Source organism: Mastigoproctus giganteus, chromosome 9, assembly GCF_048544385.1.
Source record: "Mastigoproctus giganteus isolate SK-2022 chromosome 9, ASM4854438v1, whole genome shotgun sequence".
Classification (NCBI taxonomy): Eukaryota; Metazoa; Arthropoda; class Arachnida; order Uropygi; family Thelyphonidae; genus Mastigoproctus; species Mastigoproctus giganteus.
In genome coordinates, this window is record NC_143583.1 from 51,476,025 (window position 1) to 51,490,149 (window position 14,125).

The 14,125-nt window shown below is 37.2% G+C and overlaps 1 protein-coding gene across 5 annotated transcripts in view; it reads left to right on the plus strand.

The window, feature by feature from the left end:
- Nucleotides 1–14,125, plus strand: part of LOC150080216 (histone-lysine N-methyltransferase 2C-like) — a 1,301,638-nt gene that overhangs the window by 563,214 nt on the left and 724,299 nt on the right. For all 5 annotated transcript variants that reach the window (XM_090381514.1, XM_090381519.1, XM_090381517.1 and 2 more), the window contains exons 39-41: nt 7,328–8,303; nt 8,415–8,573; nt 10,514–10,603. In XM_090381514.1, coding sequence (XP_090237640.1) covers nt 7,328–8,303; nt 8,415–8,573; nt 10,514–10,603 — 1,225 coding nt within the window. The remainder of the gene's footprint in view (nt 1–7,327; nt 8,304–8,414; nt 8,574–10,513; nt 10,604–14,125) is intronic.

Genomic DNA, 14,125 nt, shown 5'->3' on the forward strand with positions numbered 1-14,125 from the left:
GCGGAAATTTGTCTTTAGCCAGCGGGTAGTTGATTGGTGGAAAAGACTTCCATCTTTTGTTGTGGAAGTTGATAGCCTAAATAAATTTAAGGCTGAGCTGGACAGCCATTTGGAACTAATGGAGGGGTGAAATGGGAAGTTTTTTTTTACTGATGCTGCATTGCTTTCTTGCATTGTATGCCTACGCTAATGCTAATACCATCCAGCACCTAGTGCTGATAATTCTCCTGTTAAAGCAACTTTCCAGTTCCTTCTGTTTTGATAGGATTAGAAACTGGAGTAGCAAGGCAAATCCAGTTCATGGCCCAAATTTTTTTTTTAAAAACATAACTTCTTAAACACCTTAGAGAAAAGAATTTGGCATTTCAGTAATTCCTCAGAGAAATGCTAAATAAATGCAAGAGGATATTCCAGGTATTCCAGCCAGGTAAAAAAAAAAACACACAGCTCAGATCATTTCTTTTTTACCGAAACTTTGGAAATGCTCTCAACAGCCAAATCTAGGCAGCAAGGCCATTGTAATGAGCAAAACTTGATTGAACATACTTGAAGAGAGCAAAATCTGTAAAAATATTTTCCTTGAATTGATCATAGTCACTTAGTGATTGTCGGATTCAAGGAAGATAGTCTAACAGATAAACCAAATGAAGATAGTCTAACAGGCCATCCAAACAGAAATCCCGATAGAAAATTCCTGGGTAAGCTAAAATTTCAAAGCATACTGAATTGGTAAACAACCTTGCCTGTGTATCTTAATATAAAATGCATGTGTCACTATTATTAGTGAAATTTAAATTCTAATCCAAAATCGTAGTTTGAGAACACACACACACACACACACACACGTGTGTGTGTGTGTGTGTGTGTGTGTGTGTGTGTGCGCAGTCAGTCCTCATGTAACATGGTATTTGTGTTTAGAAACCTTCGGGCAATGTAAATAACAAGCCTTATGGGAAAAATAGGGTTGGGGGCCAACCCCCTTAAGACTGAACACATTTATAGCCAAAGCCATCATCAGCCATTTTCAATCCAATAAAGGCCTCTCCAGCAACTTTCCAGTTCCTTCTGTTTTGAGCACTGGCCATCCATTTACTACACACAAACTCATGAATTTCATCTATCCCTCTATGCTGTTGTCTTCCAGGTTTTCTTCTAGCTCCTCTTGGGTACCATTCTGTTATTTTCTTAGTCAATCTGTCATCATGTCTTCGAGCTATGTGTCCTGCCCAAGACCATTTTAGTTCCTTTAGTTTTGACAAGAATGTCCTTTACTTGAAGTTTGCTGCCTAATCCATGCGTTTCTCTTCTTATCTAACAGTCTGATTCCCAATATAATTCGTTCCATTCTTCGCTGGTGCCTCCATAGCCAGGTTGGAAGGAGCAGCAGTTCGCAGCACATGCTTCTTGATTAGACCGGGGTTAGAGCCCGTCATCACCAAATACGGAGGATGCGGAAAGGTCAGGGAATGCCAACCGCATATTTCCGGAACAATATGGCCTTAGTTGCTAATGCTCCTAAAAAAAAAAAAAAAAAAACAAATAACCATTCTTTGCTGTGTAGTTCTCAGCTTTTCCATTCTTTTGGTGAGTGCCCAAGTTTCACTTCCATAAGTCATGGCGGGGCGTATACATTGGTTCATTATTTTAAGTTTCAGACAAACTGGAATATTGCTCTTCAGTATGTGACTATATTTCCTGAATGCTATCCATCCAAAATTTATTCTTCCAAAATTTATTCTTCTCTTGACTTCCAGCCATTTATTATTATTATTATTATAGCTAATAACTTGTCCCAGATAAGTATATGACTCCACCTTTTCAATTACTGCTCCTTCAATCATTATTTTCCTTTCTGTGGCATACTTGTTCATCATTGGCGCCTCCGTAGCCAGGTGGGAAGGAGCAGCAGTGCGTAGCACACGCTTCTTGATTAGACCGGGGTTCGAGCCCGTCACCACCAAATACGGAGGACGCGGAAAGGTCATTCAGGGAATGACCACCGCATATCCCGGAGCAATATGGCCTTAGTTGCTAATGCTCCTAAAAACCAAATAACAACTTGTTCATCATTACTTTTGTTTTAGCCATATTTGTCTTTAGTCCAAAATCCTCACTAACTGTGCATAACGGATTAAGATTTTCCTCTAATTCTTTGGGATCGTGGCTTATGACTACAATGTCATCTGCAAATTGTAAATGGTTTAGGTACTCTCTGTTCACATTGCTCCTTTCTGCGACCAGTCTAATCTTCTGAAAGCTTCCTCATGGGCAGCAGTAAAACAGCTTCAGAGATATTGTGTCTCCTTGTCGAACTCCTTTCTCGATTTTAAATTTCCTACTGTCTTTGTCTAGTCTAATAAAGGAGGTAGCACTCTCATATATTTTCTTCAAAATCATAATATATGGGGTATCTATGCCTTGTCTTTCCAGTACCAGAAACATTGCTTTATGCTGTATGGAGTCAAATGCCTTTTCATAATCCACAAATGCCAGGCATAATGGTGTTTTATATTCATTTGCTTTCCCCATTAGCTATGATATTATGTGAAGGTGATCCATAGTTGAGAATTCCATCCTAAAGCCAGCTTGCTCTTCGGTTGATTCTCATCAAGTATTCTTTCTAATCTGTTAGTAATCACCCTTGTGAACAACTTGTAGATGTGGGATAACAAGCTAATTGGTCACTAATTTCTGATTGATCTCCTTTCTTGTGCAGCAAAACTATGATTACATTATTCCACTGCTTAGGTATCACACCTTTTCTAATGCACTTTGTGAAGAGCCTTGCCAGTTTTTGTGTTATGTCTCTTCCTCCCAATTTTAACAACTCTACAGTAACTTCATCTTCCCCCCGGGCTTTCTGATTCTTCATTTTCTTCAATGCATGTTCTTCCTCATCAGTAAGAATATCAGGTATGTCGTATGTGTTGCTACTTTGCAATCCATCTTCCCCACTGCTGGCATCATTCCCTTGCTCCTTGTATAATTCTCTATAGTAGCCTTCTGCTATTTGAATTATGCCAAAGCCACTGCCAAACAAAATTAATTATTGTAATAAAATACGCAAGTATTTTATTATGATTACTACATTGCTAATGCTTTTGCTTTTATCGTATGCAAACTTATTCCTGATCTCTTGTTTGTTTGATCTTCTATCCAAACAAATAATAGATGTCCCATCTGTTCCAAATCTTTGTCTTGATCTAATGGAATTTGTTACACTTTGAGCTGTTCCTGCTGTAAAAGTTGCTTTTATTTTCTCTATATTTTTTTCTAATTGTTCTCAGCTTTGCCTTATTCAGGCCTGTAGCATGCACAATATCACATGTCCTTTCATTCAACTCAAAGTTTCAAATTACATAATTTTTTTAAAAAAAAATATTTTCTTTTTCTCTTGGAACCTGTAGTACACCGTGCTGACGTATTGCAGCTTCCTTTTCACACTTTTTTCAAGTATGTTACTCGTTTTTAAAGAATAAAGCACAATTACAGTATAAAAAGAAAAAAAATAAGATACGCTTGATATGCATAAAAAAAGCATAGTGCATCTGGCAACTTATGTGCAGCTGGGGTGATTCCGCCACATTCAACTGCCATTTCTTGTAACCGCAAAGCCAAACCATGTATAAACAAATTCAGTTTGTGTCAAATGCGACATCATACCCCTATTTAAAAATCATGTATGATCGAATTCGTGTACTGTAAATGTGTGTTATATGAGGACTGACTGTGTTTACTTTTCTTCTGCTTACAATTACCAAATCACCAGCTTTTGAATGTCAAAATGGAGCAACTCAAAATGTGATTTTGGCCTCTTCATTCAAACATGAAATATGTGACTGATTGAAAGCGTTTGAAATTTTAACACATAAAACAATGTAGTAGTAGCATGTGATGCAAGAAAGCAAGTGTATGAGCTTATGCAGTGTCAGCCAAAAAAAAAAAAAAAAAAATTCACACAACCATTTCCTCTAAATGTTTGTCCAGTTTCTCCTTAAATTTATTTAACCTATCAACTTCCACAACGACAGATGGAAGTTTGTTCCAAGAATTAACCACCCGCTGGCTAAAGGCAAATTTCCGCACATCTATTCTATATCTGTCTTTCCTTAATTTGAATTTATGCTCCCTCAGGTTTGTAATCTGAGCAATTGGAGGAATCCCATCAGAATTCAGCGTGCTTAACCCTGATAGTAGTTATCTCTTTGAGTAAATCCCACTTCAGCACACTGTGATCACTGCCACCTAGTGGTTCCTTTATCTGCAAATTCTTAATATTATAAATCAACCTTCATTTTCAAAGGAATGCAGAGAATAATCCCCCCCCCAATTCAATTTTATTAGACACCTAAATTTAACTCTAAAGTCCAGCTATAGGACCAAAAGAAATAATCAGTCCATATTTATTAAACAGTTTAGACCTCAAAAATCAAATTTTATGCCAATCCAAGTAATGGTTTCCTTGCTGCCAGAAGTATGGTGTTTGAAGACAGCAGTCTTGGGCGCTCATTGTTGAGACTACATGGTCTGAACACTACAGTTCTAACAGGGGGGAAGTGTCCCACCTGATTTACAAAATAGATATTGCCATCCTCAAGAATTATTAGCGAGTTGGACTAGGAGAGTTGGAAAAGAAGCTTCCTATATCTAAAATGAAGGTAATCCCAGTTGATTTATAATATAATAGAATATAGGAATTATCGAGCACTTAATAGCTCTCAATTATCAAATCTATCAAATTCTTAATGCATGAAGAATCACTGCTGATAATCAGGTCAAGAGTATTATTCCCTCTAGTGGCCTCCCGAACATGCTGCTGTAGAAAAAATTCATCCAATAAATGCACAAAAGCCTTGCTAGTGTGTGAGTTACCAACCCACAAATTCCAGTCAGTATCTGGGAAATTAAAATCCCCCATAATAAGACTCTCTGATTTACCGGCCCACTCTTTCCCTGTATAGTTGTTTATTGTACTCCTCAGAGTCATTACGCCTATAACACACTCCTCCTCTCAATTTTGATTTCTGAGTGCTTATGTCACACCAAACTGACTAGACACTGCACTGTCCAACCATGTCGACTGCCTGTACTTCCTTGGATTTTGTGTGTTCTTAACTAATTGCACAACCCCTCCTCCATTCCTATCCTGTGTATCCTTCTTGTACACAATGTACTCCCCAAATTCCATTTCTACATTTCTTATATCTGTGTGACACCACGTCTCTGATATCCCAACAATATCTGCCTTTGATGTTTTGACCAACACCTCAAATTCATCAGATTTATTTACCAAACTGTTCCTCTTCTGAGCTACCCTAATACCACCCATGTGTTTACTTGTACCACAATGACTCCCAGCATTCTCTGAAATCCCCTGTATCTTGTTTTCCAGGCTGCTGCTCATTCCAATTGAACACCAAATTGAAAAATCATGCCCACAAACTAAATAATTTGCATATGCAAGTTATTGTTTTATATTGTTTTTATAGACAAGTTGTTATGATCATAACATCTTAAAAGTTTAATAACAATAATTTGCATTTTCATATTAAAGTTTGCCCACTGGCCCATTAGAATACCAATCCTGCTATTTGCCAAAATATATAGCCAGTGTGTGCGTGATCATGTTCATGCAGAAACACACATACCCATAGTTTTATGATGTAAAGATGTAAATTATGATATATATTCAGTTTAATCAAGTAATGTACACATTGCATTGCATTTCAGGTATATTTTATTTTTTCCTTATACTAATAATTTTTTGTAATTGCTTTTATTTAATTATTTGTATTTAAATTTTAAATAGATACATTATGATTTTTAATGAAAATCTATTCATTCGGAGTTAGCTTGTTGTATGTAGATGGACATGTTGAAGCCAAAAAGTAGCACTCCTACACTTGAGAATGAACCCAAGGAAAAGAAAGAAAAGCTGATTAAATGTAAAGAATTTATTCAAAAATGCATAGCACCAAAATTTTACATTTATCTTTATAAACATTTAAATTTAAAAAACTTTTTTTTTTTGTGACAAAGAAGAATTTGTTTGTATGAAAGAGATAGATGGATATAATTTATAATTTTTTTTTTTTTGTCTTAATGATGTGTTTGATATCTATATGGAAAATCACACATCAAACAAATCTTTATAAACACCAACATTTTAAGAAAATATTTATAATGTTTCAAATACAGTTGATTCTGGTTAATTGGGAAACATCGGGACTAGTGCATTTTGGCCCGATTAAGTGGCTGCCCCAATTATCCGAAGTTCCACGTAAAAAAAAAGTTAAAAATACAATGGACCCCCACTTTACAATTGGTTCACTGTACAATCAAATCACGTTACAATAAAGTACCGTTCACTGTGCGATGTGTAGTAAGCGCCGGTCATTGTGACCATGTTTGTGAATTGAATTTTAACTCTATTAAACAGCAATTCTAATTAGCGAAAATAGGAGGAATATTATCCACAGCTATAAAAGTAAAGATATATTAAGCACAAATTTACCCTTTGTTACCAATTAAAAAATTAAATGATACATGAAAATCGGAATAATTAATACGTACTGTAATATGTACTAACTAGTTGACTATTTGACTAGTTGACTATACTAACTAGTTGACATTTCTGTTCACTGACATTTGTGGGTGAGGGTTAAAATTTAAAACAGTAAAATGATAAGGAATCAGTGTTAAAGAACACGGCATACACAAATTGCAAGTAACACGATACGCACAAGTGAGAATGGAGTAACGATTTTACGAAACTTTAAAAATAGGAATGAAGAGAAGATTCTGAAAATTAATTTTTTTATATCATTGAAGATTCCATGGAAGTGTAAACACATTTAACCACAATAACCCACAGAATTCCAGCTGTTGGTATTATCACAAATTCAATAAGATAGAGTTTACTATTTGTTTATGATAGATTGCACTAACAAAAAAGCCCAATAAACAGGTGACTGCTAATTGCTTTTATTGTTTTATGGTTGTGACCGCCACAAATCTGACCGAACCACGTGGTACGGTCTGAGAAAATCATAGGGTAATCTCCAGTGCTGTGGTCTCCTGCCTCAATTAAACAGCACGGTGTCCCAATTAAGCGAAGTAAACCCTGGCTATTTTCTCGATTGGGTTCTGTTTTTTTAACATTTGCCCCAAATAAACGGCTGCCCCAATTCACCGGTGGCCCAAATAACCGGAATCTACTGTATATAATTTTTTTATATTATAAATTTATATGTAAATTTAAATAGCCAATAATATCAACTATATAAGAAGATTTGTTTTCTTTCAAATTTTTTTTCTAATTTTACAGAATTCTGTGCCATCTCAAGCACATCTTTTGGTGCAAAGATCACCAATAACAGGAAGAACGTCAAACCCAGTCAGCCCACTAATTCAAGTGTCTAGAGTGCGTCCACCCATTGATCCTAGTCGTTTGCATAGCAGTGATACTTATTCTCATTCTCTTGGTAGTACAGCTAATGTAGGAAGTGGAGGTGATCCATTTTTGCCTCCTCAGAGGCCAGTATTCATAAGCAGACCTGCAGTTCCTGTTCAAAGACCACCTTTTCCTTCTACATCTCCAGTTACTCAACAGCCCTTGCAAGCTTCAAGATCAGATGCATCGAGACCACCAACACCAACAATCACTCAAGACATATTTCACACTCCTCCCCACACACCTCTTACTCAAAATAGTGATGCCTATCGGCAGCCTTCACCTACTCCCCGAACTCAGCTTCTTTCTACTCAGGAGTCTTATATTCAGTCGTCTCCAACACAGCATCCTGTGAATAGTCCCTTTTCACCCTCACATTCATCTTCAGTTGCATCAAGTCCTTTAGATCCCTATCCTCAGACACCTACTACACCTCGACCGAGTTCATCTGTTCCAGACTCCTATACTTCGCCAACAAGCACTGCTTCTAGGTTTTCATCAGAAGCTTCATTTTCTCAAACAGTTCCTTGCCAGTCTCCTAGCCAAGGTCCTGACCATTATTCACCATCACCTACTCAGTCTAGACCATTATCAAGCTTGCCATCAAATAATGACCCCTATGCAAAACCACCAGGTACCCCTCGACCAGGTGCTTCTTCTACTCCAGTGAGACTTCTGCCTCATCCCATGTCAGATTCCACTACAGCTGAATTGCAAGCTTTGGAAGTGGAAGGACAAATGCTGGCTCGACAACAGCTTCGAGATTTGTTGCAACGGCAACAGCTTAAGAAACAGGAACATATTATTAGAGAGCAGCAAGCCCATATGCCACTTCGACACTGGCCTGCAGGTATGTTATTAGTTTATTATGCATGAACGGATTTTAATATTTTTGATCATGAGTAATAATTTATTATATGTTTGAATTTTTTTATATGTTAGCTGTGGTTATTATTTTTAGATCAGAGACCGGAAATGCCAAATACTGTTTCAGCTGGAACAAATACTGCCTGTTCACCTTTAGGAAATTTGTCTAATTCTCCAACTCTTCAAAGTCCTGCCCAACATTCTGAAACTTTACGCCCACCAACACCCTCTGTTCATGAAATCCGTAGACCAGGTAAGTAACTTTTTGAAGGCCATGTTGAGCAAAGAGGAGTATGGGCAAGAGAAGGAACTATTAAGCAGTTAATTTTTTTGATATATTTTTGCATTCATTTTATTATTTAAATTATTATAAGATGGTGACCACTCAAATTATAAGCACTATTTTGCAGGACTTACATTTAGAGGCCTGTGTTAACCTGTGTTTGCAAATACATGTCTAGTAGGTTTGGAATATGTAATATTATACAGTCCATTCTGGTTATTTGGCCCAATTAAGCAGCTGCCCCAATTAAATAGTTAAAAATACAACATACCCCCACTTTACAATTAGTTCACTGTACGTTCAAATCACGGTACGACGAACTCACCATAGTAAAGTACTGTTCACTATACGATGTGTAGTAAATGCCGGTCATTGTAATCACATTTGTGAATTGAATTTTAATTCTATTAGAGTGATTCTAATTAGAGAAAATAGGAGGAATATTATCCACAGGCTATAAAAGCAAAAATATATTAAGCACAAATTTACCCTTTATTACCTTACCAATTAAAAAATTAAAATGATACGTGAAAATCGGAAGAATATATGTGATAATCGGAATAATTAATACGTACTGTAATATGCACATACGAACTAGTTGACATTTCTGTTCACTGACATTTGTGGGTGGGGTTAAAATTTAAAACAGTAAAAAGATAAGCAATCAATAACAAAGAACACAGCACATACATATCGCAACTAAAACGATACGTGCAAGTGAGAACGGAGTAACGAGTTACAAAGCTTTAAAAATAGGAATGAAGAGAAGATCTGAAAATTAATTTTTTTTTATATGATTGAAGATTTCATGGAAGTGTAAACACATTTCACCATAATAACCCACAGAATTCCATCTGTCAGTATTATTGCAAATTCAGTAAGATTGAGTTTACTGTCTGTTTATGATAGATTTCACTAACAGAAAAGCCCAATAAACATGTGACTGCTAATTGTTTTTATTGTTTTATGGTTGTGACCTCCAGAATTTCGACTGAACCACGTGGTACCATCGGAGACAATCGTAGGGTAATCTCCAGTGCTGTGGTCTCCTGCCCTGATTAAACGGCATGCTGTCCCAATTAAGCAAAGTAAACCCTGGCTATTTCCTCAATTGGTTTCTGTTTTTTAAGATTTGCCCCAAATAAACGGCTGCCCGATTAACCGGTGGCCCAAATAACCGGAATCCACTGTGTCATATTATCTTGAAATGCGTTAGAAATAGGCTTCAGTACATTCATGAAGGAATTGGAAGATTCACTCAATTCTACTTAATTCTGCTCATTTTTAGGCTATAATTAAACAATATCTGATAGCAGTAATAGTAGTGTGTACAGTACATGTTAAAGTATATTAATTTGGCTTTTAATAGTGTCAGTGTTAACTGGTAAAATCTTGAAATTGATCTGTTTAGCAAATTTTTTAATAAAATAGCTATTTTCTCGATTTTTTTATTTTTTTTTTATTTCATTGTTTATTAAAGACATACCATATCATTTTAGTTATTATTTATATCAAATTCCAAAAAAAAAAAACTTTTTTTAAGTTCGCTTTTATCTTGAAACTTTTTTCCCATTCTAAAAACTCAAACACTTATGGGAGACTTCTCTAACCTGCAGAGTTCAGACATCTTTAACGTTTCGAAATATTCTGGAACAATAAATTATGATTTGAACACATCTCACTTGGTCATTTATCTTGATTTTTCATCCCACTGTTACAATAACGTAACAGTGATATGAAGGTTATATTCACATTGTATGATTATTAAATAATTAACTGTTAATAACAATAAATGAGTTTAATGGTTATATTATGACCATTAAAGAGTTTTGAAGTTTGAGTATGGAGGTTTGAATGTGTATTCATAATCTGAAGGCTTAAATGTTTAACTAAAAATGAATATATCACAGGCACTCCTGGAATGCTTCCAAGAGCTTCAAGCACTGAAGAGGGTTTCAGACATCCCTTTCCACCAGGAATGAGGCCAAGAATTATACCAGGTTAGTTTCTAATTATTTATTTTTATTTTATTTTATTTTTGTTTGGTTGGTTTTTATCATATCATGCTGTAGCCTTTGCTATTCCACACATATAGTATATTATGTGGATATTTATTTATTAATTATTACTTTGTGCAACTTTTTGATCTTATAAAATGGTGGCATTCTAGAAGAACACTAAATTGCCAATCGGTGCTTGGAATGAGGAACAAGTTTTGTAAGTCTGCATGCAAATGGCTACAATAAATTGGAAAAGATGTCCATTTCGCACTTTGCAACTGGCTACGCACAACTCTTTATGCGATACAGAGAGAGAGCTGCATGCTATAAACTGCTAGATAATGCAGTTCATAGCATGTAGATTATTGATTGGTGTATTGCAAGATAGATTGAACTTGGACTGTCCATCAATACAAATTGATCCTGTAGAGCCTAGGTGTGAAACTCAAATAGGAAAGGGGGCCACTAAACTTTATATGAGATCAGTGCAGTCCACGTATTGACTTGAAAATGCATTGGTTTTCAATATTTTTATTATTTATATTTATTTATTAACACATATATGCATACAAATCAGATAGGAACTATAGATAAAATAAACATAATTTTATTTTTTAATATCGAATAGATTCAAAATTGCTACAAAAAATATTATAACAAAAAGATTCAAAATTAATTTATTGTTTCGCTAGAAACTTTGCAGCTTTTGCAAGAAACAGTTTTTTTCAGTATCGGGTATAAGCTTTTGTGGTAATGCAGTTTTCATTAGGGATGAAAAGTGGTTACTTTTTAATCTCGCCCAATGTGAATTTTTAATTGTCTTCAGGAGTGAAATTAACTGCCCACAAAGGTATGTACTACCAAACATAGGTAAGATTCTCACAACAAACATGCACATTTCGGTGCCTCTGTAGCCAGGTGGGCAGGAGCAGCAGCAGCACATGCTTCTTGATTAGACCGGGGTTCGAGCCGATGACCACCAAATACGGAGGATGCGGAATGGTCAGGGAATGACCACCGCAAATCCCCGGAACAATATGGCCTTAGTTCCTAATGCTCCTAAAAACCAAATAACAAACAACAAACAACATGCACATTTAAACAAAATGTCTTGGCAATTAAGAATAAAAGACAGGAACACCAACTTCACTACAGTTCTATTTTAGCACTGTGTTACACTGAATTTTGGTCCTTGAGGTTGTCACAGACATTCTCTCAGATAAGCCAGACAAGCTGTACTTGCTACCTGGGAGTCTAAAACACTGATGAAACTGATATTCGGGTGACACTCAAGTCAAGTGGACCCAATTTCGTCGAAGTCCGGACGGTCTGTGACAGCCAAATCCTCTGCTTGCACCTTCACGATGGTGGAACTGTTAGTAATCCTGGGTATAACCCCCATGCACAAGTACATGGTGGGTGACCACCCAGGTGTGAACCAACGTAAGCAGGGGTCGAGGTGTGGCGCCCACACCACATGGAGGAACGCCGCCCCTCTATGTTACCAGGCAGTACTAGGTAGAAGATGACTCTCATCAACCGGTGAAATACCACCACTTTGCTTATTGGAGGCTTGAAGTGGTGGAACCCATGTTTAGTCTCTAGAGCTAAGTTCCGGTCAACCCTTCCCTATCTCTTCCATCATGCAGTATGATTGATGACTTTTTGAGGTTATGATGAACGTCGTGGCGAGATCCAATATTCCTTACATTTCGAGGGTACAGCTCTAAAACGGTTTTCGCAGGCCGGCCGCTAGTTAGTACACTGGACCGGACCTATTGGTAACTCTCTAGGAGGCTTCCGGATCAGCTAGTGTATAATCTTGCTACCTCTACTCTGCCTCACTCTGCCAGATAGTGACTGGAGGGAGTCCGAGTAGTGTGTATGCGGGGAGCATTGTCGAGACCACGTTATGTCAAGGATCTGGGTATATTCTTACCACATGTACGCCATATCCAAAAATTTCATTACTTCATACAGCATGTCCCACCCACTTTTTCTTACTATTGAATACACCATGAATTGTCAAACTAATAGAGCAAGCTTATCTGCGAAAAGATCTAAACCTCCCAAGGACTTCCTAATTCATTTCACAAATATACGTGGTCTCAATTCTAATCTCAACGATGTCCATTTCCACTTGCAGTCTGCCAAACCTCATGTACTTTTTCTAACAGAATCTCAGTTATAAGTTGATTCAACTACTGCTCATCTCAGATGCCCAAATTATTCGCTGTATGATTCCTTTCGCCTCAAAGGTGGTACTTGTGCATATGTCCGTTCTGATATTCCCTGTCAGAGACTTGGCAATTTGGAATCTCCTCTCTTTAATCTTCTCTGGCTTAAAATCTCTGTACATCATTGTGTCAAATTCATCTGTTGTCTCTACCGTTCTCCCAGCTCGACTAATCACTTGGAGCTCTTTGACTTCCTCTCGTTGCAACTTGACTTTCTCCAGTCCAACTCTCCTAACAGTGAGGTAATTTTCCTTGGTGATTTTAATGTTCACAACCCCAGCTGGCTTCCGTTTTCTAGTCACACCGACCCAGCAGGTCGAGATGCTGAGGCTTTTGCAATTACTAATGACCTAGCACAGATTGTTCATTTACCTACAAGAATACCGGACAATCCTAATTATACAGCCAATACACTTGAACTTTTTCTCACAAACAACCCTTCTAAGTACACAGTCGAAGTGAGAGCTCCTTTAGGCACTTCAGATCACAACTTGGTGATTGTCTCTTCTCCAATGGAACCTTTATCTCATGACTATTCCCAACCTCGTGTTGTTTGGCATTACAAGAATGCAAAATGGGATGACCTGCGAGACTTCTTTTCTTCTTTTCCTTGGTCGGATTACTGTTTCAAAAGTTCTGATGTCAACGTTTGCTCAGATCGTGTCAGTGAAATTATTCTTGCAGTAATGGAATCCTTTATCCCACACTCCACTTTAAAATCTCGTCCTTTATCTAAACCTTGGTTTTCCAATAAATGTGCTAAGGCTGTGCAAGAGAAGAATGTTGCATATCGTAATTGGCTTGTTTCTAATTCTTCAGTTTCATTTTCTGCCTACACCAAAGCTCGTAACAATTGTAAAGCAGTTATTGATCAGTCCAAACTAGAGTTTGAACAGGCTAAGAGTAGAAAACTTGCTTCTTGCCCTAATGGTAGCCGAGCATTCTGGTCTCTTGCCAAAGCTATTGGCCGCAACTTTTGCCCATCTCTGCTCCCACCTCTGTCCAAACCAGATGGTTCTGTTGTCACTTCAGCCAAGGATAAAGCTGACCTGCTAGCATCCCATTTTTCTTCCAGCTCATGTATTAATGATCTTGGTAAAACACCTCCCACCATTCCCAACACACTCCATTCAATGCCTCCTGTGGTCTTCCGTCAAAAGGATATCAGAAGGATTTTGAGGAATCTCGATGCTAAGAAAACTCCAGGTCCTGATGGTATTTCTCCGCTTGTTCTCAAAGCCTGTGCTCCTGAACTTACTCGTATTCTTTGCTGCCTTTTTTCACT